This window comes from Gracilinanus agilis, chromosome 3, assembly GCF_016433145.1.
Source record: "Gracilinanus agilis isolate LMUSP501 chromosome 3, AgileGrace, whole genome shotgun sequence".
Lineage (NCBI taxonomy): Eukaryota > Metazoa > Chordata > Mammalia > Didelphimorphia > Didelphidae > Gracilinanus > Gracilinanus agilis.
The window spans coordinates 75,086,952-75,113,099 of NC_058132.1; the positions used below are offsets into that span (position 1 = coordinate 75,086,952).

At 43.9% G+C, this 26,148-nt stretch overlaps 2 protein-coding genes across 3 annotated transcripts in view; both read right to left on the minus strand.

Annotated features, from left to right (window-relative positions):
* HDAC1 (histone deacetylase 1) overlaps positions 1-243 on the minus strand; it is a 32,144-nt gene extending 31,901 nt beyond the window's left edge. The window contains exon 1 of the mRNA XM_044668002.1: positions 171-243. Coding sequence (XP_044523937.1) covers positions 171-219 — 49 coding nt within the window. The 5' untranslated portion in view covers positions 220-243. The remainder of the gene's footprint in view (positions 1-170) is intronic.
* A 2,875-nt stretch (positions 244-3,118) lies between these two features.
* LCK (LCK proto-oncogene, Src family tyrosine kinase) lies at positions 3,119-24,141 on the minus strand. 2 transcript variants are annotated; one of them, XM_044671447.1, is made up of 12 exons: positions 24,034-24,141; positions 23,624-23,705; positions 23,120-23,210; positions 22,875-22,973; positions 21,391-21,494; positions 20,275-20,424; positions 19,642-19,794; positions 19,228-19,407; positions 16,940-17,016; positions 16,648-16,801; positions 16,027-16,158; positions 3,119-4,094 (listed from the first exon to the last, which is right to left on the minus strand). In XM_044671447.1, the coding sequence occupies exons 1-12, from the start codon at positions 24,136-24,138 to the stop codon at positions 3,892-3,894; spliced, it is 1,530 nt and encodes a 509-aa protein (XP_044527382.1). In that variant the 5' UTR covers positions 24,139-24,141; the 3' UTR covers positions 3,119-3,891. The 2 variants fall into 2 exon arrangements, with proteins under 2 accessions (XP_044527382.1, XP_044527381.1); XM_044671446.1 differs by lacking the exon at positions 19,642-19,794 and having other exon boundaries at positions 24,034-24,138.
* Between the last annotated feature and the right edge of the window lie 2,007 nt (positions 24,142-26,148).

Below are 26,148 nucleotides of genomic sequence, written 5' to 3' on the forward strand. Positions count from 1 at the left end.
CCCCTCCCCCTCCCCGTCCTGTCCAGTAGGTCCTCTCCTACAGTCACCCAGGCTCCCCTCCCCCTACTCCCGTCCTCTCAGAGTTTCCTTCTCCCGAGTCTGGCCCCTTGGGCTCCCCTCCCCTCAGTGTGGTCTCCTCAGGCCCCCAAACCCCGGCCAGCCATACTCACCGTCGTAGTAGTAACAGACTTTTCGCTTCGTGCCCTGAGTCAGCGCCATCTTGTCTCGCGCACTCGCGCCAGCCCGCGGCGCCGCACTATGTCCAACCTGAGGGAGGGGGCGCGGTCCCCTCCGTTCCGCCCGCCCCCTCCCCGTTCATCTACCAATGGCTGACCAGCCTTGCCGAAATGACAACCAATCACATTTCAGCATTCCTAGAGCGGAAGTTGGTTCTGGGCTAGGAGACTGGGAAGGATGCCGGCCAGTGGAGCCCCCGGCAGTACCATCTGTGGAAGGTGGGGGGCGCCTTCAGGCCTCAGACTGTACCACTATGCATTGGAGCTGGGTGGGTAGCAGTCTAGCAGGGGTCTTTTCTATAAAGGGTCCTTGGGGAGAGCTTGGTGAATTTGAAGGTTTCATCACTTAGATGAGGGAAGCTAGAAATTTGAGTTAGTGAATGGAGGGTTCGAATTCTGTGGACTGCTTGTTAGTTTTATGACCTTTAGAAAATCTCTGACCCTAAATTTTCTTCTCTGTAATATGGAATTGTACTAAAAGACCCCTTTTCCAGATGGAAATCCTGTGACTAGAGAAAAGATACTTTCCTTCCTTGGATCCCAACTTTTCTTCATCTCATCTATAAAATGGAAAGAATAATGCCTTTCTACTTGACCTATGAAACTGCTTTTTTTCTTTTTATTAAATTAAAATTGTATTGATATTTTTTATATTATCTAAATTTCTCCTAGGGTTCCTCCTCATTCCCCTCCTAGAAAGAGCAAATAATATTTTTAAGAGAAAAAAGGAGGAAAAGGGGAGGGAAGAATCTGCAAAATCAACCAATACTTGGGAAAAAAAATTCTGAAAATGTCAAATTCAACACCCTGGACTTCCCACCTCTCTTCAACTGGACAAGAGGACAGGGTGTCTTTTCATCTCTCTTTTTTTAGAGGCATGATTGTTCTTGGTAATTTTGCAACACTTACTTTTGATTATTTTGTGGTTATTCTTTCTGTTTACATTGTTATAGTAATTGTGTAAATAGTCTTTCTTGGCTTCACCTATCACTCTGCAGCAGTTCATATAAGTCTTTCAATGTTTCTCTGTATTCATCTTATTGGTTGTTTTTTACAACTCAGGAATATTTTCTTATATTCAAAGACCAATTCTTTTATAACATGGCTAATATGGAAATATGTCTTCTTTTAAAAAAATTTTTTTTTGTTTGTTTAAACCCTTAACTTCTGTGTATTGGCTCCTAGGCAGAAGAGTGGAAAGGGTGGGCAATGGGGGTCAAGTGACTTGCCCAGGGTCACACAGCTGGAAAGTGTCTGAGGCTGAATTTGAACCTAGGACCTCCTGTCTCTAGGCCTGACTCTCAATCTACTGAGCTACCCAGCTGCCCCCTATGTATTGTTTTTTACTGCACGTGTATAACATATCAAATTGCTTGCCTTCTCAAGGAAAGGAGAGATGATAGAAATAAGGAGAGAATTCAGAACTCAAAAAAATTTTTTTAAATGTTAAAATTTGTTTTTACATGTAATTGGGAAAAAATAAAATAGTAAAAAAAGACCAATTAGCCATTCCCCAATAAATAGGCATCTACTTTGTTTCCTGTTTCTTTATACCTAAATATATTGTTTATAAGTATTTTAATGCATACTCAGATTCTCTTTTCTATGACTTTCTAGTGGCATTTGTTTTCTTTTTTATCCCTTCCCCCAGATCTGAAATTTTATCAATGTAAGGAATGTCTAGTAAGATAATTCCATCTATTAAATTACAGTCAAAAGTCCTGAGTTCAAATTTAGTCTCAGATACTTCCTAGCTGGGTTGCCCTAACCCTAATTGCCTATCCCTTACCACTCTTGTACCTTGGAACTGATACTGATTCAAGACAAAAGACATGGGTTAAAAAATAAAAGGTTAATTGACTAGCCTATGAGGATCTAATTTCATTCAATATTAAGCACCTACTATGTACAACTGATGAACTCAGACCGAGACCCTACATTCAAATTCCAGTTGTACCAATTACTTAGCTAATTGACCTTGGAGATTCCTCCAGCTGAGGTTTCCCTATCTGAAAAATTAGTGGGGTGGACTAGATAATAGTAGCATTCATGATAACTGACATATAGGGCTTTTACAAAAACTATTTTATTTGAGTCTTGTAATATATGATACAGTAGCAAAGCCCTGCCTCAGAGAACTTAGGTTCAAATATAAATTGTGTCATTTTCTTAATGGGAGTGATCTTAGGCAAATCTCTTTCTTCTAACTGCCTTAGGACTGTTTCCTCATCTGTAAAATGAAGTGCTCAGACTAAATGGTTTTTGAGGTCCCTTCCAGGTTTCTAAGATTGCATATATTATCCCCATTTCGTGGATGAAGAAATTTAAACTCAGAAAGTAGAAGAGGGGAGACTGAGGAGGGAAAGGGAAAAATAAGCATTTATTAAGCCCCTACTATGTACCTGGAAGCACTTTACAAATATCCCATTTGATTCTTGCAATAACCTTGGGAAGTAAGAATTATTATTATCCTGTTTATACTTAAGGAAATTGAGGTAAACAGCAGTTAAGTGACTTGTTCAAGGTCACATAGCTAATAAGTATCCGAGTTCATATTTGAACTCAGGTCTTCCTAACTCAAGGTTTTATGAACTGAGCTTCCTAGCAGGGGCTTACTGATTGATGCTCAACTTAGTGTGGACATCCAATTAATTTTAACTCATTACTGCTCAGAACTACTGCTCCAGGGGCAGCTAGGTGGCTTAGTGAGTTTAGAGCCAGACCTTGAGATAGAAGGTCCTAGTTTCAAATGTGGTCTCAGACATTTCCTAGCTTTGTGACCCTGGGCAAGTCACTTAATCCCTATTGCCTAGTTCTTACTACCCTTCTGCCTTGGAACTGATACTTAGTATGGATTCCAAGACAGAAGGTAAGGGTTTAAAAAAAAAAAAAAAAGATTATCCTTATTTTAAAGAAAAGAAAACTAAGACTCAGAGAAGGAACTTGCCACATAGCCATAGGTTTCTTGGAGCAGAGATGCAATTCTAGAAGCTCTCAAGATCCTATTCCCATCCTCCCCTCTATCCTGCCACCCTTTTCTTCACCTCCTTTCCTCAACAGCCCAAAGATGAGAGCTGTGGGCCTAACCTGGGGTGGAGGAGTGGTGATGGGTAGAGAGAGTTACCATTCTTAGCTAACATTTATTGGATGTCCTCTGTGTGCAGGGCAGGGTCTGAGAGAGAGACAGAAATTTAGAAGAATAATTCCTACCCTCAAAAGACTGCTAAAAGTCTTGAATCTCGGGAGGACTGAGAAAGTGAGTCCAGTCTAGATAGACACATAGACAAAAGAGTCAAAAGGCTGAGGCAGACTCCAGGCTTCTCCTTTCCTCCAGGCAAATCAAGGGGAGGACTGAGGTGGAAAGATCAGCCTGGGAGATAAAATGTTGGGGGTGGGGCGCACAAAGGATGAGTTCAATTCCAAGTCTTCTCCTGGCAGGTTAAGTAACAGGTTGCCACAGGTGATAAAGCCCCATGCCTCCATCCTGATGGGGGAGAGGGTCACCTTAGGCAGGATGCCCCCCTGTCTTTCCAGGACTCTGGAGAAGGACCCAGCTCCTTTGTCAGTCAGTCTGAGTGGGGCCATTTAGGAGGTAAGGGTATAAAGTTGGGGAGGTGGGCCGGGGCCTGGGATGGGAGAGATCAAAGTAGGAAGGTCATGGCTGGGGCTGGTACTGGCCCTCTGTGGCAGTGAAGAAGTCCTCTAATACACTCCTCAGGTAGTCAAAGGTAGGTCGCTCCTCGGGTCTTTCCTTCCAGCACAGCATCATCAGTTTGTACAGCTCCTCTGGGCAGTTGTCCGGCCTCACCATCCGATAACCTTGCTCCAGGTTCTGGATCACCTCGGGGTTGGTCATTCCTAGTCATCGGAGGGCAGAAAGTAAGTGATCAGATCAGGCCTCATGGGGTGGGGGTGGGGTGCTTACGAGGAGGCTGGAGAGGCTATAGGGAGGGGGTTCAGGAGCTCACAGTCTCCAAGGCACTGAGAGATCTTTTAGTCCATCCCTCTCCGAAACCTAGCTTAGAAATGGGTGTGTCCATGGAAGCTGGGGTGGAGCTCTGATTAGAGCCCATTCAGCTCCGAAAACTCAACTGATTAAAAAAGGAGAAAAACAGCCAGAATTCCAGCCGAACTTGGCCTGATACCTAAGAATGGGGGAAGCAGGAAATGTTGGTGCAGAGAGGAGAGGGAAATAAGGGTGGGGACCCCAGGGTGGGGAAGCATGTGCTCCGGCTGGGAGGGGCCTTAGAGGCAATTACGTCTAACCCGCTTATTTTAGGTTTGTAAATAATTCAGAAAGAAGAATTTCAATGTCCAGCAAGACTTTAATCATCGAGTCAGCTAAGTGTTTTGGGACTCCATTTTGGGAGTGATCTCTTGGGCTCCTTCCCCTATTACACAACCTTGTTGGATGAGAAGTGAAGGGATGCCTTTGACCAGGGAATGGGGGTTTCAATGTCCAAAGAAAGATCCTCAGGAAGCCCTCAGAAGTGGATTCGAGCTGAGATATTCCCCTCTTCCCTCTCTCAGTCCTCCACCCGAAGTCCCTCTTTTCCCTCCTTCCTCCGGAGAATTCCCAGAATTCCCTCTGGTCTCAACTGTCATCAACTGTCCCCAACAGCCTTCTTCTGGCTCTTTTTGTCCCATCCCCCATCCTTACAGGTTTCTTCGATTTCATTGGATTAGAAGCGGGAAAGGGAAGGGAATAAGAATTTATACAGCATTTCCTATGTGCCAGGGTGAACCCCAAAGGTGAAGGAAAGGCCTGTCCCCTCACACAAAGCCTTCCCCCAGAGCATAAAAACACAGTGGGCCAGTCCTGATTTTCGTCTTATCCTTAAGAGTTTTAGGAACACAAACACTCCTGGGCTCCATTGGGGGGCACAAGAGCCCTCTAGTGGACAAGGTGGATCGTGACTACAATTCATAAGGTTCTGGTTACAAAGAAATGAAATCTTTCCCAATCTTTGTCCCAACATTTGAAGGGATGGGAACATTTAGCCTGGAGAATACTTGGAAAGGGAAGGTAAATAAGATCAAATTATTTGTATTCCTATATGGAGAAATGTTATGTGTAATTTTCAAAAACTGTATTCACTATTATAGTAATTAGTAGAATTATTCATAGGGAGAGGTTGGAGCACTAAATGGTCTAAGATGAGATGGGGGAGGAAAAGGAGGGGTGAATAGTAGATGGCATCAAGAGAAACTTGAATGAATAAGAAAAATAGGATATGCTATACAACACACAAAAAAAAAAAACATGGGAAGGGGAGGGGATTGATACTATTATAAAAAGGAGAGGAAGAGAGCATTAAGAGGTAATATTTAAACCTTACTCTCAGTGGAATTAACCCTGAGAGGGAAGAGTAGCTATATCCATTGGGATATAGAATTCTATCTAACCCTACTGAGAAAGTCAGAAGGGATCAACCAAGGGGAGCAGGGGAGTGGGGAGGTCAAAAAAGGGAGGGGAGGGGACAGGTGGGTAGCTCAGTGGATTGAGAGTCAGGCCTAGAGACAGGAGGTCCTAGGTTCAAATCCGGCCTCAGACACTTCCCAGCTGTGTAACCCTGGGCAAGTCACTTGACCCCCATTGCCCACCCTTACCACTCTTCCACCTAGGAGCCAATACACAGAAGTTAAGGGTTTAAAAAAAAATTTTTTTAAAGGGAGGGGAGGAGAGGAGGGAGGAAATTCATTAGGCCTTAAAAAATAAAAAGAGGGAAATAATAAGGGAGGGGGTGGAAAGGGAAGTAAATCAGGGGAGGGGACAAGGGGGACTGGTATTAAACAAACCACTGGTTTAAAAGGAAATAGGGTAAGAAGAAGAGGGAGAACTAGGAGAGGATACCAAAATGTTGGGGAATACACAACTGATCATTACAACTCTGAATGTGAATGGGATGAACTCTCCCATAAAACAGAAGCAAATAGCAGAGTGGATTAGACACCAAAATCCTACCATGTTGTCTACAAGAAACACACATGAGGTGGGTGGACATACACAGGTTTAAGGTGAAGAGCTGGAGCACAATTTTTTGGACTTCAATTGAGAAAAAGAAGGCAGGAGTGGCGATCATGATCTCTGACAGAGCCAAAGTAAAAATAGATTTGGTTAAAAGAGGCAGGGAAGGTAATTACATCCTGATAAAAGGCAGTATAGACAATGAGGAAATAACAGTGCTCAACATGTATTCCCCAAATGGTATAGCATCCAAATTCCTAAAGTAGAAACTGGCAGAGCTCAAGAAGGAAATATAGTAAAACCATACTAGTGGGAGATCTAAATATTCCTCTTTCAGATTTAGATAAATCAAACCAAAAAATAAATAAGAAAGAGATAATAGAGGTAAATGAAATCCTAGAAAAATTAGATTTAATAGATATGTGGAGAAAAATAAGTAGGGACAAAAAGGAATACACCTTATTTTCAGCTGCACATGGTACATTCACAAAGATTGACCATGTAATAGGGCATAGAAACATCGCAAACAAATGTAAAAGAGCAGAAGTAATAAATGTAACTTTCTCAGATCATAATGCAATAAAAATAATAATTAGTAAGGGCACATGGATAGGCAAATAAAAAAACTAATTGGAAATTAAATAATATGATTCTCTAAAACCAGTTAGTTAAAGAAGAAATCATAGAAAAAATCAATAATTTCATTGAAAAGAATGACAATAATGAGACATCCTACCAAACTGTGGGATGCAGCTAAGGCAGTACTCAGGGGGAAATTTATATCATGGAGTGCATATATTAACAAATTAGAGAGGGCAAAGATCAATGAACTGGGCATGCAAATTCAGAATGGGTGAATGACTTGAATATAAAGAAGGAAACTATAAGAAAATTAGGTGAACATAGAATAGTATACCTGTCAGATCTATGGGAAAGGGAAAAATTTAAAACCAAGGAAGAGTTAGAAAAAATTATAAAATGTAAAATAAATTATTTTGATTATATTAAATTAAAAAGTTTTTGTACAAACAAAAACAATGCAACCAAAATCAGAAGGGAAATGATAAACTGGGGAAAAAATCTTTATAACAAAAAATTCTGACAGAGGTCTAATTACTCAAATATACAAGGAGTTAAAGCAATTGTATAAAAAAATCAAGCCATTCCCCAATTGATAAATGGGCAAGGGACATGAATAGGCAATTTTCAGATAAAGAAATCAAAATTATCAATAAGCACATAAGAAAGTGTTCTAAATCTCTAATAATTAGAGAAATGCAAATCAAAACAACTCTGAGGTATCACCTCATACCTAGCAGATTGGCTAAAATGATAGAAGGGAGAGTAATGAATGTTGGAGGGATGTGGTAAAATTGGAACATTAATGCATTGCTGGTGGAATTGTGAACTGATCCAACCATTCTGGAGGGCAATTTAGTACTATGCCCAAAGAGCTCTAAAAGACTGCCTGCCCTTCGATCCAGCCATAGCATTGCTGGGTTTTGTACCCCAAAGAGATCATAGACAAACAGACTTGTACAAAAATATTTGTAGCTGTGCTTTTTGTGGTGGCAAAAAACTGTAAAATGTGAACGCAAGGGTCGGGGTGGAGGTGATTGAGGGTGTGGACTCGAAACTACCACACCAATGCAACTACCAACAATTTGGAAATTGGGCTTGATCAAGGACACATGACAAAACTAGTGGAAATGCGCATCGGCCATGGGTGGGGGGAGTGGGGGGGGGTGAAGGGGATAGGAGGAGCATGAATCAGGTAACCATGTTAAAAATGTATATTAATAAATGTTAAAAAAAAAGAGGTGGGAATTATAAATATTAAACTGTATAGTTAGAAAAAAAAAAACTGGAAAACGAAGGGATGCCCTTCAATTGGGGAATGGCTGAACAAATTGTGGTATATGCTGATGATGGAATACTATTGTGCTCAAAAGAATAATAAACTGGAGGAATTCCATGTGACCTGGAAAGACCTCCAGGAATTGATGCAGAGTGAAAGGAGCAGAACCAGGAGAATATTGTACACAGAGGCTGATACACTGTGGTAAAACCGAATGTAATGGACATCTGTACTAGCAGCAATGCAATGACCCAGGACAATTCTGAGGGATTTATGGAAAAGAACGCTACCCACATTCAGAGGAAGAACTGCAGGAGCGGAAACACAGAAGTAAAACAATTGCTTGAACACATGGGTTGATGCAGACATGGTTGGGGAATGTTATACTAAACGGATGTGACACTAAATGACCACACAAATGCAAATATCAATAATATGTAAATAAGTCTTGATTGATCACACATGTTAAAACCAGTGGAAATGCGCACTGGATATGGGGGTGGTGGTGAAGTGGGGTGAAGGGGAAAGTAAAAACAAGAATCGTGTAATCATGGAAAATTTTTCTAAAAAAATAAAATATTATTAAAAAAAAAAAAGAAAGGGAAGGTATTTGAGGGACCAAAGGCTTATAAACAGGGAAGGGGAAGAGAATAAAGATTTCTATGCCACCTACCATGTGCCAGGCACTCTCTTAATCTTTCTCATTTGATCCATACAACAATAAACCTTTGAGGTAAGTACTGTTATTATCCCTATTTTACAGTTGAGGAAACTGAGGCAGTTTAGTGAGTTGCCCAGGATCACATGTGTATCTGAGGCCAGGTCTTCCTGACTCCAGATTCCCACTTGGAGCTTACTGAATTCGTAGCATCCTCTCTATACCCACCTTTCCTCCTAACTTCTCTGTAACTTGAACTCCTAAAGTAATCTTGAATCTTTCTTCTCTTTCACCCCATCCCAAGGCAACCTAACAATATTTCTCAAATCTCTTTCTCAGTCTAGATGGATCTTTGTCTTTGTTTCCCTCCTCTCCTCTCCCCCAGTAAAGGGTAGGGACTAGTTGTATTATAAATACATTCTAGCTCCTCCTTCCCTCCCTCCCTCCCTCCCTCCCTCTTTCTCTGTTCTTTCCTTCCTTCCTTCCTTCCTTCCTTCCTTCCTTCCTTCCTTCCTTCCTTCCTTCCTTCCTTCCTTCCTTCCTTCTTTCCTTCTTTCTTTCCTTCCTTCCTAACTTCCTTCCTAACTTCCTTCCTTTTACCTTCTGACTCAGAATCTAAACTAAGTATTAGTTCCAAGGCAGAAGAGAGGTAAGAGATAGAAAAAAGGTCACACAGATAGGAAGTGTCTGAGGCTACATTTGAACCCAGGACCTCCTGTCTCCAAGTCTGTCTCTCTCTCCACTAGAGAGAGACCTAGCTGCTCTTAGTTTTGCACTTTTTTATTGAGTCCTTAATACATGCTTTTTTCATTCATTCATTCTCTTCAGTCTCTGGCCCTTAACTATCACATCTACACATATGATTCATAGGTCTCAATATCTAGCCCTCATGTCTCTCCTGAGCCCCAGTACTGCCCCACTAACTTCTTGTTAGACCTTTACACCCAGATGTACCATAGGCATCTTAAACTCCACATGTACTAGACCAAGCTCACTATCTTCCCCCTTAATCCCAACCTGCCTCCTAACTTCCCTATCAATTAATAAGCATTTTATTAAGTGCTTACATTGTGCTAAGCAAAGGGCAATCAAAGACAAAAGGGTTTTTTATCCTCAAAAAAAAAGGCTTACATGATCTTTTCATCTCCACATCTTTTATCTCTTCTATCCTTTGTAGTAAACGCCTTATAAAGGCCAGAAATATCTCTCTTCTTTCTTCTTACCCCTTCACAATCCAGCTTCTGACCTCACTATTCCACTCCTCTCCTCTTTCTGTCTTCTCTCTCTCTCTCTCTCTCTCTCTCTCACTTTCTGTCCTAGTATCAATTCTAAGACAGAAGAGAGGCAAAGGCTATGTAACTGGGGTTAAGTGACTTGCCCAGGACCACATAGCTAGGAAGTGTCTGGGGGCGCATTTGAACTCAGGTCCTCTTGATTCCAGGTCTGGCACTCTATCCATTGTGCTACCTACTTTAATCCTCATTCTCCTTGACTTCTCTGCAACTTTTGACACTGTTGATCACCCTCACCTCCTTGATACTCTCATCTTTCTGGGTTTTCTGGACACCACACTCTTCTGGTTCTCCTTTTTGTCTGATTGCTCCTTCTCTGTCTCCTTTGTTAGATCTTCTTCCAAATCTCCCCCTCTAATGCCCATAGAGTCCCTCTGTCCTGTATCCTCTTCCCTTCTCCCTCTATACTACTTCATTTGGTGATTTCATCAGCTGGCATGGATTTAATTACCATCTCCAAAGCTTATGATTTCCATATCTTTCTACCTATCCTGCCTCACCCTCTCCACTGACCTCCAGTCTCACATCCAAACTTGATGTCCACTAAACATCTTAAAGTGAACATGTCCAAAGCTGAACTTCATTATCTTTCCTCATAAATCCTTCCCCCATCCTTGTTGTCATTCAGTTATTTTTCAGTCCTGTCCAACTCTTCACCCCATTTGGGGTTTTCTTGGCAAAGATACTGGAGTGGTTTGTCATTTCCTTCTCCAGTTCATTTTATAGACGAGGAAACTGAGGTCAACAGGGTTAAGTGACTTGTCCAGGGTCACATAGCTAGTAAGATTGGGATTTCAGTTTGGGTCTTCCTGTCTCTAGTCCTGGTGCTTTATTTACTCTGCCACCTAGCTGCCCCCTTCTCCCACCTTTTCTTTCTTATTCCCATAGAGGACGATACCATCCACTTAGTCTCCCAAACCAGTAGTTATCTTCAACTCTTCAATACTTCTCACCTCCCATATCCAATCTGTGGCCAAGGCCCATTGTTTTCAGCTTTGAAACATATCTTGAAAATACCCCCTTTTCTTTGACACCTAACACTGCCACCTGTAGTCCAGGCCTCATTACCTCATGCCTCAGTTATTGCAAAGGACTGCTGGTGAATCTGCCTGACTCAAGACTCTCCCCACCCCAATCCAAGCTCTATTCAGCCACTAAAGTGATACACACTCAATAAATTCCAGTAGCTCCCTCTCAATTCCAGGTTCCAATATAAAATCTGAGTTTGGCATTCAAAGCCCTTCATAACCTATCCTGTCTCCCATCATTCTAGTCTTTTGGCACCTCCCTCCCTAGCACCTACTCTTTAATTCAGTGACACTGACCTGGTTATTCTGGGGACAACATACCCTATCTCTCACATTTTCTCTGACTATGGTCCCCCATCCTTAGAATTCTCTTCCTCCTTCTCTCTACCTTCTGGCTTCCCCGAAGTCCAGCTAAAGTTCCATCTTCTACAAGAAGCCTTTCCCAGACCCTCTTAATTCTAGTGCCTTCCCTCTGTGAATTATTTCCTGTTTATCCTGTACCTAGCTTGTTTATACTTATTGGTGTGCAGGTAGTCTCACCCCCATTAGACTGTGAGCTCCTCGAGGGCAGACACTTATCTTTTGCCTCTTTTTGCATCCTGAGCACTTAGCACAGTGCCCGGCACACAAGAGGCACTTAATCAATGCTTACTGACTGACTAAAACACTCCCTGCTCTCAAGGAGCTTACATTCTCATGAAGGAGGCAACCTGTCCATATGCAAGTATATATTAAATATAAACAAAATGAATCCAAGGTACCTGGGGAGGGAGGGCACTAGCAGCTGTGGGGTGGCAGGGGGTGTTGAAAAGACTGATAGGGCAAGGCCTGAGCTTTGCTTTAGGAAAATCACTTTTGTGGATGTGCAGAGGATGGATTAACTCAGCAAGAGACTAGCCACAGGGAGGCAGTCTATTGGGAGGTGGGGCTGACAATGCCATCTTTCCAGATCCCCCAGGGTCTTCCTTAACTCTTCTCCCTCATTCACCCTCCTCTCCCTGATATCTAATCAATTGCCAGTCCTTATTTTTACCTCTAAGCTATCTGTTATATCTCTGCCCTTATCTTCATTCACAGGACAACAATCCCAGTTCAGACTTCCATCACCTCTTAACTGAATTATTACAATAACCTCCTAATTAGTCTCCCTCTGCTTTTAGTCTCTGAGGTCTGAGATGAGGGTTGGATGATTCAGTAGGGTTTGGGGGAGCTCTCATGAGGAGGGCTGACTTCCCTGGAGTGTCTCCCACATTTTGATCTCAAATTCATCCGGATTAGAGAGAACCCCAAAGGAGAAGAAAAGTCCTATCTGCTCCCACATACCCAAAAGATATTCTAATCTGTGTCATTCCTCATGCTCAAGAAACGTCAATGGCTCCCTATCACCACTATGATAAAATACACATGCCTCTATTTAACGATTCAGTTCCTTTATAATCAGCCTACCTTTCTAGGGAATTTTTAAAAAAATCTTACTTTTTTATTTTTAAATAAAAACCCTTATCTTCCATCTTAGAATCAATACTGGGTATTGGTTCCAAGGAAGAAGAGCGGTAAGGGCCAGGCAATGGGGGTTAGTTAGTGTCTTGCCCAGGGTCACATAGTTAGGAAATGTCTGAGGTCAGATTTGAACCTAGTGCCTCCCATCTCTAGGCCTGGCTCTCTATCCACTGAGCCACCCAGCTGCCCCAAATTCTTATCTTCTGTCTTAAAGTTGATAAAAATATCAGTTCCAAGGCAGAAGAGTGGTAAGGGCTAAGCAATGGGGATTAAGTGACTTGTCCAGGGTCACAGAGCTAGTAAGTATCTGAGGTCAAATTTGAACCCAGGACCTCCCAACTCCAAGCCTGGCTCTCTATCTGCTGAGCCACCTGGCTGCTCTTCTTTCTAGGGTGATTGTACATGAAAACCCCTCAGATATTTTTGGCTCCAACCAATTTGGCCTACCTACACTTCCTCATATACCACATTCTATATCTTACATTATGACTTTGCACAGATGGTCCCCAAGCCTGGAATACTCTCCCTCCTCTCCCTACCTTTCATTATAATGCCTCGCTCCTTTCAAGGTTCCACTTGAGTGTCATCTCTAACAAGAGCTTTTCCCAATTTGGCTGGTTTTTAATCCCCCGCCCCCTTTTTACTTATTTTGCGAACTCTTCTATACCCTCAGTAAAATATAAGCTCAATGAGGGCAGAAACTGTCTCATTTTTGTATCTGTATCCCAGGGCCTGGGACAGTTTTAAATAAACATTTGTTTATTGATTCTTTCCACCCTCCCACAATATTCAGGCCCTCATTGCCCCTTGCCGGGGCTATTTTCAATAGATTCCCAATTGCTCTTCCTGTCTCCAAACTCTTCCCTTGACAACCTAGCTCTCCTCCAAGAGTGACTACCAAGATTTTAAATCAGAAATCCTGTGGTATAATTCCACACTCGAAGTCCTTCTGGAACTTTCTAATGTTTTAGGAATAAGATGCAAACACCTGAGCCTAGCATTTCAGTCTCATTTCAGACCCTCCACAATCTGGCTCTGTTTTCATTTCCTTTCAGTCTCATTCCTACACCCTCTCCTCAGGCCAAACAGGACTGGGCAGCTAGGTGGCTAGGGGATGGAACACTAGGGCTAGAGTTAGTCAACCAATCAATAATCATTTATTAAGAGCTTACTGATGGGGCAGCTTGGTGGCTCAGTGGACACCAGGACCTGGCTTTGAGCACAATAGTATTCCATCACCCGCATATACCACAGTTTGTTCAGCCATTCCCCAATTGAAGGACATCCCCTCATTTTCCAGTTTTTTGCCACCACAAAAAGCGCAGCTATAAATATTTTCGTACAAGTCTGTTTATCTATGATCTCTTTGGGGTACAAACCCAGCAACGATATGGTGGGATCAAAGGGCAGGCATTCTTTTAGAGCTCTTTGGACATAGTTCCAAATTGCCATTCTAGAATGGTTGGATCAGTTCACAACTCCACCAGCAGTGCATTAATGTTCCAATTTTGCATTTGGGGATTTCTTGACAAAAATCCTGGGGTGGTTTGCCATTTCCTTCTCCAGTTCTTTTTTCAGATGAGGAAACTGAGGAAGGTAGGTGATTCAATGACTAGGGTTGGGCTAGGAATCAGGAAGACATCTTCCTGAGTTCAAATCTGGCCTTAGACACTTACTAGCCACGTGATCCTGGGCAAGTCATTTAACTCTGTTGGCCTCCGTTTCCTCAGCTATAAAACGAGCTGGAGAAGGACATGGCAAACCACTCCAATATCTGTGCCAAGAAAACCCCAAATGGGGCCATGAAGAGTCAGACACAACTGAAATGACTGAACAAGAACAGCCTACTATGTAAAAATATTCATAGCCGCACTCTTTGCAGAATCAAAAAATTGGAAAATGAGGGGGTGTCCTTCCTTTGGGGAATGGCTGAACAAACTGTAGTATATGATGGTGATAGAATACTATTATGCTGAAAGGATTGATGATCTGGAGGATTTCTATATGAACTGGAAGAGCCTCCAAAAATTGAAGCAGAGTGAAATGAGCAGAACCAGGAGAACATTATACACAGAAAGTGAAGCACTGTGGAACTAGCCAATGTAATGGACTTTACTACTAGCAGCACTGCAATGATCCAGGACATTCCTGAAGGACTTATGAGAAAGAACGCTGTCCACATCCAGAGAAAGAACTGTGGGAGCAGAAATGCAAAAGAAAAACATAACACTTATCTCTTGTATATATGGGTATATGAATTGGGGTTTTGACTTTAAAAGGCCACTCTATGGCAAAAATGAGTAATATGGAAATAGGTATCAAGTTAGCACATTTATACAACTCAGTGGAATTGCTTGTCGGCTTCTGGGAAGGGGGAGGGAAGAAGGGAGGGAAAGAAAATGAATCATGGAAACATGGAAAATATTTTTAAAATAAATAAATGAAAAGAAGAAGAGGAACCTATTATGTGCCAGACATATGCTAAGTACTGGGCACATCTGGAAGATCTGAAATCAAATTTGGCCTCAGACTTGTACTAGCTGTATGAGTTTTATCATTCTTCACTGCTGTCTGCCTCAATTTCCTTAACTGTAAAATAGGGATCATAACAGCACCTACCTTTCAGGTTGTTGTGAGGATTAAATGAGATAATATTTGTAAAGCGCTTAGCTTTATAAGGTCTGACACATAGTTGGTGCTTAATAAATGCTTATTCCAGGGGCAGCTAAGTGGCATAAGCCTACTAGTGTCAGGCCTAAAGACAGAATATCCTAGGTTCAAATGTGCCCTAGCTTTGTGACCCTGGACAAGTCACTTAACCCCCATTGCCTAGTCCTTACCACTATTCTGCTTTGGAACTAATACTCAGTACTGATTCTTTTTTTTTTTTTAAACCCTTACTTTCCGTCTTGGAGTCAGTACTGTGTATTGGTTCAAAGGCAGAAGAATGGTAAGGGTAGGCAATGGGGGTTAAATGACTTGTCCAGGGTCACAGAGCTGTGAAGTGTCTGAGACCACATTTGAAACTAGGACCTTCTATCTCAAGATCTGGCTCTCAATCCACTGAGCTACTCAGCTGCACCCCCTCAGTACTGATTCTAAGAGAGAAGGTAAAGGTTTAAAAAAAAGAAAGTAAGGTTATCCCAAAAAGTAAAATAAAGAAATGCTTATTCCCTTTCCCTTTAGGGTATTTAATGACAAATTCACCCAGTCAGTAGATAGTAGAGTTGAATCTTAGACTATGCTTTCCTGCTCTGCTCCTTGTCCTACATTGCCTTGATTCTTACCATAACACTGAAGCCACTTGGGGATCTTGGGCCTCTTCCCAGCTCCATCATCTTCCCTGCTACCCCCAGAGCCTCACCTAGGAGCCATCTTTAAGGGAGAAAGGGGTCTCAAAGACTTTCAAGCCTCCTTCTTATGAGTAAAGGATCCTCATTTTTGTTATTCCCCTCTCCCGGGTCCCTGTTGGACCCTGATTCTGACCTGGGTAGGGAATCCTCCCATAGGTGACAATTTCTGTGAGCAGGATGCCAAAAGACCAGACATCTGACTTGATGGTGAATGTCCCATAGTTGATGGCTTCAGGAGCTGTCCACTTGATGGGAAATTTTGCTCCTAAAAGAAAGAATTACCTGAATATCCCACACCATTTCCTTCCTCATTCCTCCAGTGGGAGGGTTTTCCTACCTATGGGGCAGAATTTCCTTAGCTGTGGCTTTCCTACATTTCTGCGCCCAAACCCATCCTGACTGAGCCTTATCTGTCTCTGGGACTTTATCTCCCAATTGTATGTCTCCTTTTCCCCCAAACGGTCTCCCATTTGCTGTGTTTCCCCATATCCCTCCTCCAGGTAGGGGTCATTGAGTTGTATGTTCTCCAGCTACCTTGAGAGACGATACCCTCTCAGAGCTATGATCTCCCTCAATATGGTCCCCCTTAACCCATTTCCAGCCATGAACTAGTTTTATGGTCCCCTGTCTTCAAACCAGGTCCCCTGTGATTCTCCTCTGGTATTGTGTGTCCCTCTGACCCCTTGAACTGCCATTTGGGCCCCTCACTTTCCCTCTCAAGCCATGCCCCTATTCCCACCACACATTTACTCACCCTCCCTGGCTGTGTACTCATTGTCCTCAATTAGCCGGGCCAAGCCAAAGTCAGCAATCTTACAGTTGAGTGTGTCTGACACTAGGATGTTGGCCGCCCGAAGGTCTCGGTGGATGTAATTCCGCTCCTCAATGAAGGCCATGCCCTCAGCAATCTGAGGGCTCAGAGGAGGAGAAAGGTCAGCAGTGTTGGTCCCTTCCTTCCCTGTCCCTTTCCCAAGATCCATTCCCAAACCATTTGGCACTTCCACCCTCTCTTCCCTGAACCCCCAAAGACCCTGTCCCAATCTCACCTGTGCAGCCATATCCAGCAATTTATGGATGGTTAGTTTGACCCCAGTTGAGGTTTTGAGGAAGTCTACCAGGCTCCCTGTGGGTCAGAGTATTCAGCTGAGGGTAGAACTGACAACCTACAGGGAAAACTCTACTAGGGGAAGGAACTTCAGGCTCCATCAGAATTCGGAGCCACCACCAATTCCTCTACCCAGCCATTCCCCATAATTTCCCCCAACAGAGGAAATTCCTCTCCCAGCAGAGAGCCACCAAAGTAAGCCCATATTAAGCCTATACTCTGAATTGGGTCTTAAGCACTTAACTAGCATAGAGAGGCACAAGAAAACATAGAAAAAGATAGATAGGGAGATGATAGAGAGGTCTGGAGGCCAGAAGAACCACATTGACACCCAGCTTGGGGGTGGAGGGGCATGTTTGGGCCACCATCAAGCACAGGGACCTATATATTGCTCAAATGTGGCCCTGTTAGAATCAGAATCTCAAAATTGGAGGCTAGGACTTGGGATGCAGATCATTAAAGTTAGAAAGGTCTTCAGAACACAGAATTTCAACTTTGGAAGACACCTTGGAACCCAGAGAGTTAATTTAGAATGCCAGAGCTAGTAAAGGGTCCTAGAGGAAAAGATCTTGGAACACAGAATGTCCAGGTTAAAAAGGAGAACGAAGAGCATAGAAAAATCGACATCAGAGGAGGAAAAGATCATAAAAAATAGCAGATAGAATCCTAGAGCTGGGAGGGAACTTAGAAAATAGGATGTTGAAGCCAGAAGGATCTCTAGCACATAGAATGTCAAAGCTGAGAGGAACTTTAGAATATAGAATGTCAGAGTTGGGAGGAACCTTAGAACATAGAATGTTAGAGTTGGAAGAAACCTTAGAAGAGGAGAATGTTGATTCCCAGTTGTGTGACCCTGGGCAAGTCACTTGACCCCCATTGCCTACCCTTACCACTCTTCTGCCTTGGAGCCAATACACAGTATTGACTCCAAGCCGGAAGGTGAGGGTTTAAAAAAAAACAGAATGTTGAAGCTGGAAGGATCTCTAGCACACAGAATGTCAAAGCTGAGAGGAACCTTAGACTATAGAATGTCAGAGTTGGGAGGAACCCTAGAACATAGAGTGTCAGATCTGGGAAGGGAAACCTTTCAACAAAGGGCATAAAATATCATAATTGGGATACAGAATATCAAAGCTGGAAGCAGAACATTATATCAGAGCTAAGGAGGCGATAATGAATGTCAGAGCTACACAGGATCTTATACTATCCGAGACTGGAAGGACCCCAGAGCACAGAACACAAAATGCCACACCTGGAAAAGACCTTCGCCCACAGAACATAGAATATCTAGAATATCACAGTCATAGATGACCTTGAAAAATAGGATGTCAGAGTTTGGGAGATGTTGCTAGAATGTTGAAGATGGAAAGGACTTAAAAATGAAGATTATAGGATGTTGGAACTAGAAAGGATCTTAGAGAATACCATGTCCAAGTCTTACTTTGCAGGTAGGGAAACTTTCCAAGCTAGAAAGGGTCTTACAATGCTGACTTGCCCGCTGCCCAACTGGGCTTCAATGACTGAACTGAAATGAAAATGTCGGTTCCCTGATCCAGCCCAGGGCTCTTTCCACTCTCTCATAGTACACCCTCACCAGCCTGCTATTAGGATCCCAACCTTGGCGCCGAGGGTCATGTTTTCTTTTTCCAAGTCAGATTCTTTTGCCAGTTGCTGGGTCAAGGGGAGGGCAGGCAGGATGTCCCTACTCCTCGAATTGGAAAAGGGAATTATCCAACAGGAAGAGAGGCCTTTGGGTCTGAGCCAAGGCCTGAGTAGGTTCTGAAGCCCAAGTCTGGTGCTGCTGACCACAACTCTGTGGCTATGTCCCATGCTCCATGACCTCTTCCCCTCCTATGTTTCTGGGCTATTCCCCCCCTCCTAGAGTAAAAGACCCTTTGGAGAACCTGGATCTGAATGTTCTAGGAGAATGGCTTGTCCTACTCACTATCCCTCCACCATTTCTCTGCAGGCTTGGGCCTGTTTGGCCATGATAATTGCGTAGGGGCTTGTGTAGATTCTCAGCACTAGAGGTATTCCACAAGCTGAGGCAGGGTGCCCACTTGTCAGGAATGATGCAGAGAAGATGCCATGATTCTGAGTGCAGGGAGCCGGGATTGCTTTGACTCCCTTTCTGGTGTGTTGTGGGTGTGACACTGGGTAAGAGGGGACAGTTCCAGGGGACTGGCGTGTGTTAGGTGAAGGGGTGCCGAGTCCCACCATGGCACCCACCGTTCTCCATGTATTCTGTGATGATGTAGATGGGCTCCTGCGTGACCACTGCATATAGGCGGACCAGCCGTTGGTGCTGCAACTGTTTCATCAGGTTGGCCTCAGCCAGGAAGGCATCAGGGGACATGCTGCCCGCTTTTAGGCTTTTCACTGCAACCTTGGTGTGTCCATTATAGTACCCTGTGGTAGGGGAGAAGGAATTCCCAGGCACCTGCTTGGAGGAAGCTTAAGGTTTTGGCTCCAGCCCAGTGCCTGAATGTCTCCATATTTGTTAGGGGGATAAAGAACAAAGTCATTCCTTCCTTTTTCTTCTGGCAGCTGCTTCTCAATATTGGCCCTGCCACAGGTAATCGGTTGGGAAGCTCTCAGTCCTCTATTTTTGGACCTTGTTCCATGGGGCTAGCCCTCACTTACCCATCCAGACCTCCCCAAACTGGCCAGCTCCCAGCCTCTCCACCAGCTTCAGCGTCTCTCTTGGTACCTCCCACTCATCTTCCCACCAGGGCTTCTGCGGCTTCTGGGTCTGGCAGGGCCGACTCAATCGGGTGCAGAGCCCATCGGAGACTTCTGTGGGCCCAAAGGGGTGCTTGGGTGAGGGGAAGCCCTGAACACACAACAGCTCCTCCTTCCCCAAGGGGCTGGGGATCAGGGATGAAGACTGTGGAGACACCTCAGCCACAGGGGAATGACTGCAAGAGGGGCTAGATAGAGAGAGGTTTGGGGTGGGAGATTCATTTGGGCCCCTTAGCTAGAGCTGTGGGTCTGGGTTCGGCAGAAGCTAAAGGGTGGGAATGCTGGTGATTTTGGAGAGGTGAAGCGTAGATGTTTGTGTGGGCCTACAACTAGGATCTTAGGGCTGAAGGCCCTGCCTGGGTGAGTTTAGGGAAGCTGAGGATTTGAAGCTGAAAGCTAAGGGTTTGGGGAAGGAGCTCTGGATGAGTTGGGAGTACGGAACTGAGGGAACAGGTAGGTTGGGACTGAAGATCTGAGGCTAAAGAGCTAAGTGGACTGGGGACAGGGAAATCTGGGGCTGTGGCCAGGGCTCACTAGAGTAATGCTGGACCAGCTCATGCAGACCAGGAAAGGTGATTCGGGGGGAAATGTAGAAGCCACCATTGTCCAGATTGCGGATCTTGTAATGTTTCACCACTTCCCCCTGGTTCTGGTCAAAGTCTCGCACTGAGAGTGAGAAGGAACCTGCAGGGAATGGGAATAGTCAAGGTCAGGAGCCATTCCTATCCCTCCACCCTCTACCCTCAAGCAGATGGCACAAAACTGGGAGGGACAACTAACACACTGAATGATGGAATTGTAGTCCCAAAAGACCTAGGCTAGGGCATTGGACTTAATCTAATTCAATGAAATTCAATGGAGATGAGTGAAATGTCTTATACGTGGGTTCAAAAAATTCAATTTCACAAGTAGAAGATAGGGGGAAAAAACCATGGTTAAATAACAGTTTGCCTGAAAAAGATCTGGAGGTTTTAATGGACGGCAAGTTCAATGAGTCAACAGTATGCTATGGCAGCCAGAAAAGCTAATAGGATCGTGGGCTACATTTAGAGAATAAAGGAATTGGTATTCTTTCTATACTCTACCCTCAACAGACCATATCTAAGGTACTATGTTTAGTTTGGGGCACCATATTTTAGAAAAGATACTCAAAATTTGGAGGCTGACCAATGAAGATGGTGAAGGGCCTTAAATCCATGACATATGGAGCTTGGATAAAGGAATCTGGCCTAGTTAGCCTGAAGAGAAGATTCAGGAGGGACCTGATAGTGGTGTTCAAGTATGTGAAGATCTGTCATGTGGAAGAGGGATTAGATTGTTCCATTTGACTTCAGAAGGAATAACAATGGGTAAAAGTTACAAAAAGCAATATTTAGTGTGGGGGGGGGGACCCTTCCTAATAATTAGAGATGTCCCAAAGTTAAATGGGCTCAATCTCTGGAGGTGATAGGTTCATCTGTTTTGGAGATCTTCAAACATAGGCTGGAATTTCTTTTCAGGTATGGGTTGATTAAAATGTCCACTGAGGAACCCTTCAGTTCTGAGACGTTGGGATTCTATGATCCAAGCTCTGAACAATTACACCCTACTTTCCTATCTAGCATTGTTTACCATTTGACTTCCCTTCTCTTCTTCTCCTAACCCCCTTACCTGCTGTTGTCTCACTCTCTCTGATCAGGAAGGATCCATGGGTGTTCCCAGGGGCCAGAAGTTGTCTCTCAGCATCCTTCCGGCTCAGGTCCTTGAAAAACCAACTGTACCAAGACCCAGTCAGGTCTCTCTCCCATAGTTCTCAAAAAAGTCTCCCCTGCCACACCAGGGTCTCCCTATGTTTCTCCCTTTGTAATGCCCAGGGAATTCATTCATTGACTGGGAATGAGCCAGTAGGAATATTTATATTTATATTTATATCCCCAGTAGGAAACAGTCCAATGTCACCTCCACCCTGGAGGGCCAGGATGAGCCTGGGAAACTTTAATAGGGTATCTTGGTACCTCATCTGGTTAAGTCCAAGTTTGTTCCTGGATTGTTAGTGCTCACGGGGACCTTGGAGATCATTTTATCCTGCCCTCTTGTTTTATAGAAGAAGAAATATAAACACCAAAGAGAAGGAACTTGTCCAAAGTCATCTAGTTAGTAAAATGACAAAGGTAGAACCTGTCTCTAAATCCAGCATTCATTTTAAGTGGAATATAAGTCCTTAAAGACAGGGACCCTTTTGTTTTTGTCTATGAATTCCTAGGATCTTGTACAGTTCTGACTCTTGGTAGGCATTTAATAAATGTTTAGTGAATTGAATTAAATGAGAACTTCCAGGGTTCTGTGAGATTTCTTGATTACTTAGAGTTTCTTTTACCTCTATTCTGGGTATCTGGAAGCCTTGTTTTGGTTATTTCTCTGTTTATTCTTTTGCCTGGCCAATAAATCCTAGAAAAATTGTCTAGCAAGAAAGGAAACTAGGCAGAGGGAGTGGAGCAAGATTTAGTTATATAGTAATGGTTTCATTGGAAAGTGAAGGTAACTGGGGATCTGGGAAGAATATTGCAATTGGAGTTAGAGGTTCTAGGTTCAAATCTCACTCACTATGAGCAAATTCCATCCTAGAATCAGTACTATGTTGATTCTAAGGCAGAAAGGCAGTAAGGGTTAGGCAATGGGGGGGTAAATGACTTGCCCAAGGTCACATAGCCAGGAGGTGTCTGTGGCCAGATTTAAACCTAGGACCTTCCATTTCTTGGCCTGGCTCTCAATCCACTGAGTCACCTAACTGCTCCCTCCCAGTACGTCTCTCAACCTCTTTGGGCCTCAGTCTTCTCCTCTGTAAAATGAAAGGGTGGGATTAGAAGATCTGTAAAGTCCCTTCCAGCTCTGTGATCCAAGGAGCTAAGAAATATCAGGGCCAGGATAATCATAGGACAGGATCAATGAATTGGATTTGGGGCTCTGGGATCCGGGAACGTTTAGAAAGCAGTGAGAGCTGAAAGCCCTACATCCAAAAGCTAAGAGCTAAGAAAGTACCCTTAGGAATTGATGTGGTCAGGCAGAGACCCAATCCCCTGGGCTATGAATGCTTGGAAGTCTCTGTTTCCCTCAAATGTCCTGATGTGACTTTTTTTCCCCATCCTGATACTCACGGCTCAGGCTCCAGGCTGTTAACTTTGGCCACAAAGTTGAAGGGAATGAAGCCCTCCTGGCCAGTGGTCAGGGACTGTGCCTTCCACCATTCTCCGTTCCTGCAGATGGAAGGGGCCCAATCAAGCCTTAGAGACTGGCCCAAGCAATGTGTCCTAAGATCTGAGCCCACCCTCAGCCTGGTCCCTGGGTGGATGGAGATCCAGGACTCTGCCCTCCCTGCCTAGAGGGGCTGGGGAAGACTCACTGCTCCAGGATCTTTAGCTGCTCCCCCTTCTCAAAGCCCAGGTCCCCATCATGGGAGGGTTTATAACTGTGCAGGGCGATGACCAGGTTATCTGTGAAGGTCAGATCCATGGGTAAGGAACAGGGACAGGGATGGATGAAAAGTCAGACAGCATTTATATCCCCAAATGTATATATCGACAAATCAGAGAGGTAAGAGATCAGTGGGAGAGGGCATGCAACTTAAAAAACTAGAAAGAGAACAAACCAAAAAGTTAGAGAGCCGGTAAAAGTCAAAGACAGACTAAGGGGAGCCAGAAACCCCTGAGAGAAGACGGGGAGAAACGGAGGCATACAGTTAAATGAATCGAGGTCTGGAGAGAGCAGGCCAGGTGAGTTGAGAAGGTACATCAGAGTCTTGCTTCATGAATGAATTCAAGATATCTGGGCTGCCCATGTCCCAGAATCTCCTGCCCCATCTCCCTCCACACACAGACATACAAGCTTCAGTGGTGATGTAAGGTACCTTGTAACGGAGACACAGGTGGGTCCAAGCCATCATAGGTGACCAAGGGATCCCGCACATCAGACCCATTCCTCATTGGGAGCTGGGGAAAAGGATGACCAAGCAGGTAACTCTCAATGGGGAGAAGGGCAAAGAGTCCCATCTCTAACTACAGCTTCTGGTCCCAGGCTCACACCCAGCCTTCTTCTCCTCCAAAAGGGCAGCCCAGATTGTGAGGAAATCTGTCTGATGCTCATTCTTGTCCTGTTCCTGACTTGCTGTGAAATCTTGGGGACATTCCTTTCTTTTTCTGAGCTTCCACGTCTTTCTCTGGGGATTGAGGGATCTCTAGGGTCACTTCAAATGGGAGCTTGGGGGCCAGCTTTCACCTTCTCCCCCGAGGACAGTTTTAAAGCTTTAAAGGCTCTCACCGTGTCCTTAGCATCCAATGGAACAATAGGGTAGTGGCATCGTTCGCACACATCAATATTTTCCATCCAGTCCTCATCGAGGCTGGAGCTGCAGCAGCAGCCCATGGTCCCTGCAGGAAGAAGAGGGAAGGGGAGGAGAGTGGGTCATTTTTCCATGGCCCCAATAAACGTTGCTGCCCAGCCACAGAGAGCCCAGGTTGCCCAGCTCTGGTACAAGTATGGGCAAAGTCAGGAAGACACCTGGGTTTTTGCGTCGGGTCCCTCCTCCCCATGCCCACCCTCCCTTGCCCGGTCTCCACCCTGCCACCTGGGTTCTGTAAACTGCCATCTACACCTTTGCCCTTCTCAAGGCTACTTCCTGCCACCCCTCCCCCATATCTCTAGGTCTCGAGCTCCCAAGTACAATCCCCCTAAGCCAAGAAGAAGGAAGGAGATCAGAGCCATGGCAACCCCTATCTCAGGGAAGAGACCAAGGAGCAGGTCATTCCCTACAGATGGAGCCCTGAGGAATCTTGGAGGATTCTTTTGCTGGGGAGTGGGGGCCTTGTCTGTAGGGAGAAGGGTAAAAGAGAAGAAGCTTAGAGCTAGGAAGCCTCCTTCCTGCACAGGTGGCTTTCTCCTTTGAGCCAGGCACAGGGTAGGGTGGAAAGGAAGAGAATGGTTACAAACAGCCCTGAGATCAGAGCAACTAGGGTGTGAGGCTTAGCCCTACCATTTTCTAGCCATGTGACCCTAAGCCAAGTCACTTCTCTTTGAACCTCCATTTTCTCATCTGTAAAACGGGGCTAATAATACATGCATTTGTGATTTTTAGAGCCTTAGTGAGTAAGAGGCTTTTTGAGCTCAAGACACTGTGGAAACATGAGTTCTTGTAATTACAAGGGATAGAGGGTCCAAAAAGCCATCCTTTGTGTCTAATTTTTCAGAGTCAGAAAGAAGGCAAGGGTGATTTCTTGGTCTTGAAGCCAGAGCCTGGCTATAAGCTTGCCAGTCTGAGCCTGCCTGAAGCCAGAGGGGAAAGGAGAAGCATCGCCGAACCACAGAATCTCAGACCTCTGACGTCTTTCCCAGGGTATCCAGTTCCTCTTATGATGTTACAAAAGGAATAAATGGAATGTTCCTCAGAGTGATAAGTTGTATCTTTCTAAAACCATCAGCAAATATTATCTGTAATGGGGATAAGCTAGAAGTCTTTCCACTAAAATCAGGGATGAAGCAAGGATGCCCATTATCACTAGTATTATTCAATATTGTACTAGAAATGCTAGTTATAAACAATATGAGAAGAAAAAATAGAAGGAATTAAAACAGACAAATGCAGAAGTGAAACTATCACTCTTTATGGATGATATGAGGGTACAACTTAGAGAATTCTAGAGAATTAACTAAAAAACTAGTTGAAATAATTAACAACTTCAGTAAAGTTGCTGGACCCATATAAGTCATCAGCATTTTCATGTATTATCAACAAAGTCCAGCAGGAAGACATAAAAAGAGAAATTCCATTTAAAATAATTGCAGTGGGGGGAGCAGCTAGGTGGCTCAGTGGATTGAGAGCCAGGCCCAGAGATGGGAGATCCTGGGTTCAAATTTGGCCTCAGACACTTTCCAGCTGTATGACCCTGAGCAAGTCACTTAACCCCCATTGCCTAGCCTTACAGCTCTTCTGCCTTAGAACCAGTACACAGTATTGATACTGAAATGGAAGTTAAGCGTTTAAAAATAAAACAATAAAATAATTGGGGACAATATAAGATACTTGGAAATCTACATGCCAAGGCAAATCCAGAATTGTATAAATGAACATTTTTTGCACAAAAAAGTCAGATTAAACAATTGTAGAAAAATGAATTACCCATGAGAAGGCTGAGCCAATATAATAAAAATGACAATTCTATCTAAATTAATTTACCTACTCAGTGCCGTACCAAGTTACCAAAAAATTATTTTATAAAGCTAAAAAAAATAATAACAAAATTCATCTAGAAGAACAAAAGGTCAAGAATCTCAGAGAATCAATGTGGGGGGGGAAAGTAGGCGAAGCAAGTGCTATATCTCAAATCATATTACAAAGTAGTAATCATCAAAACAATCTGGTACTGGCTAGTGGTGGAT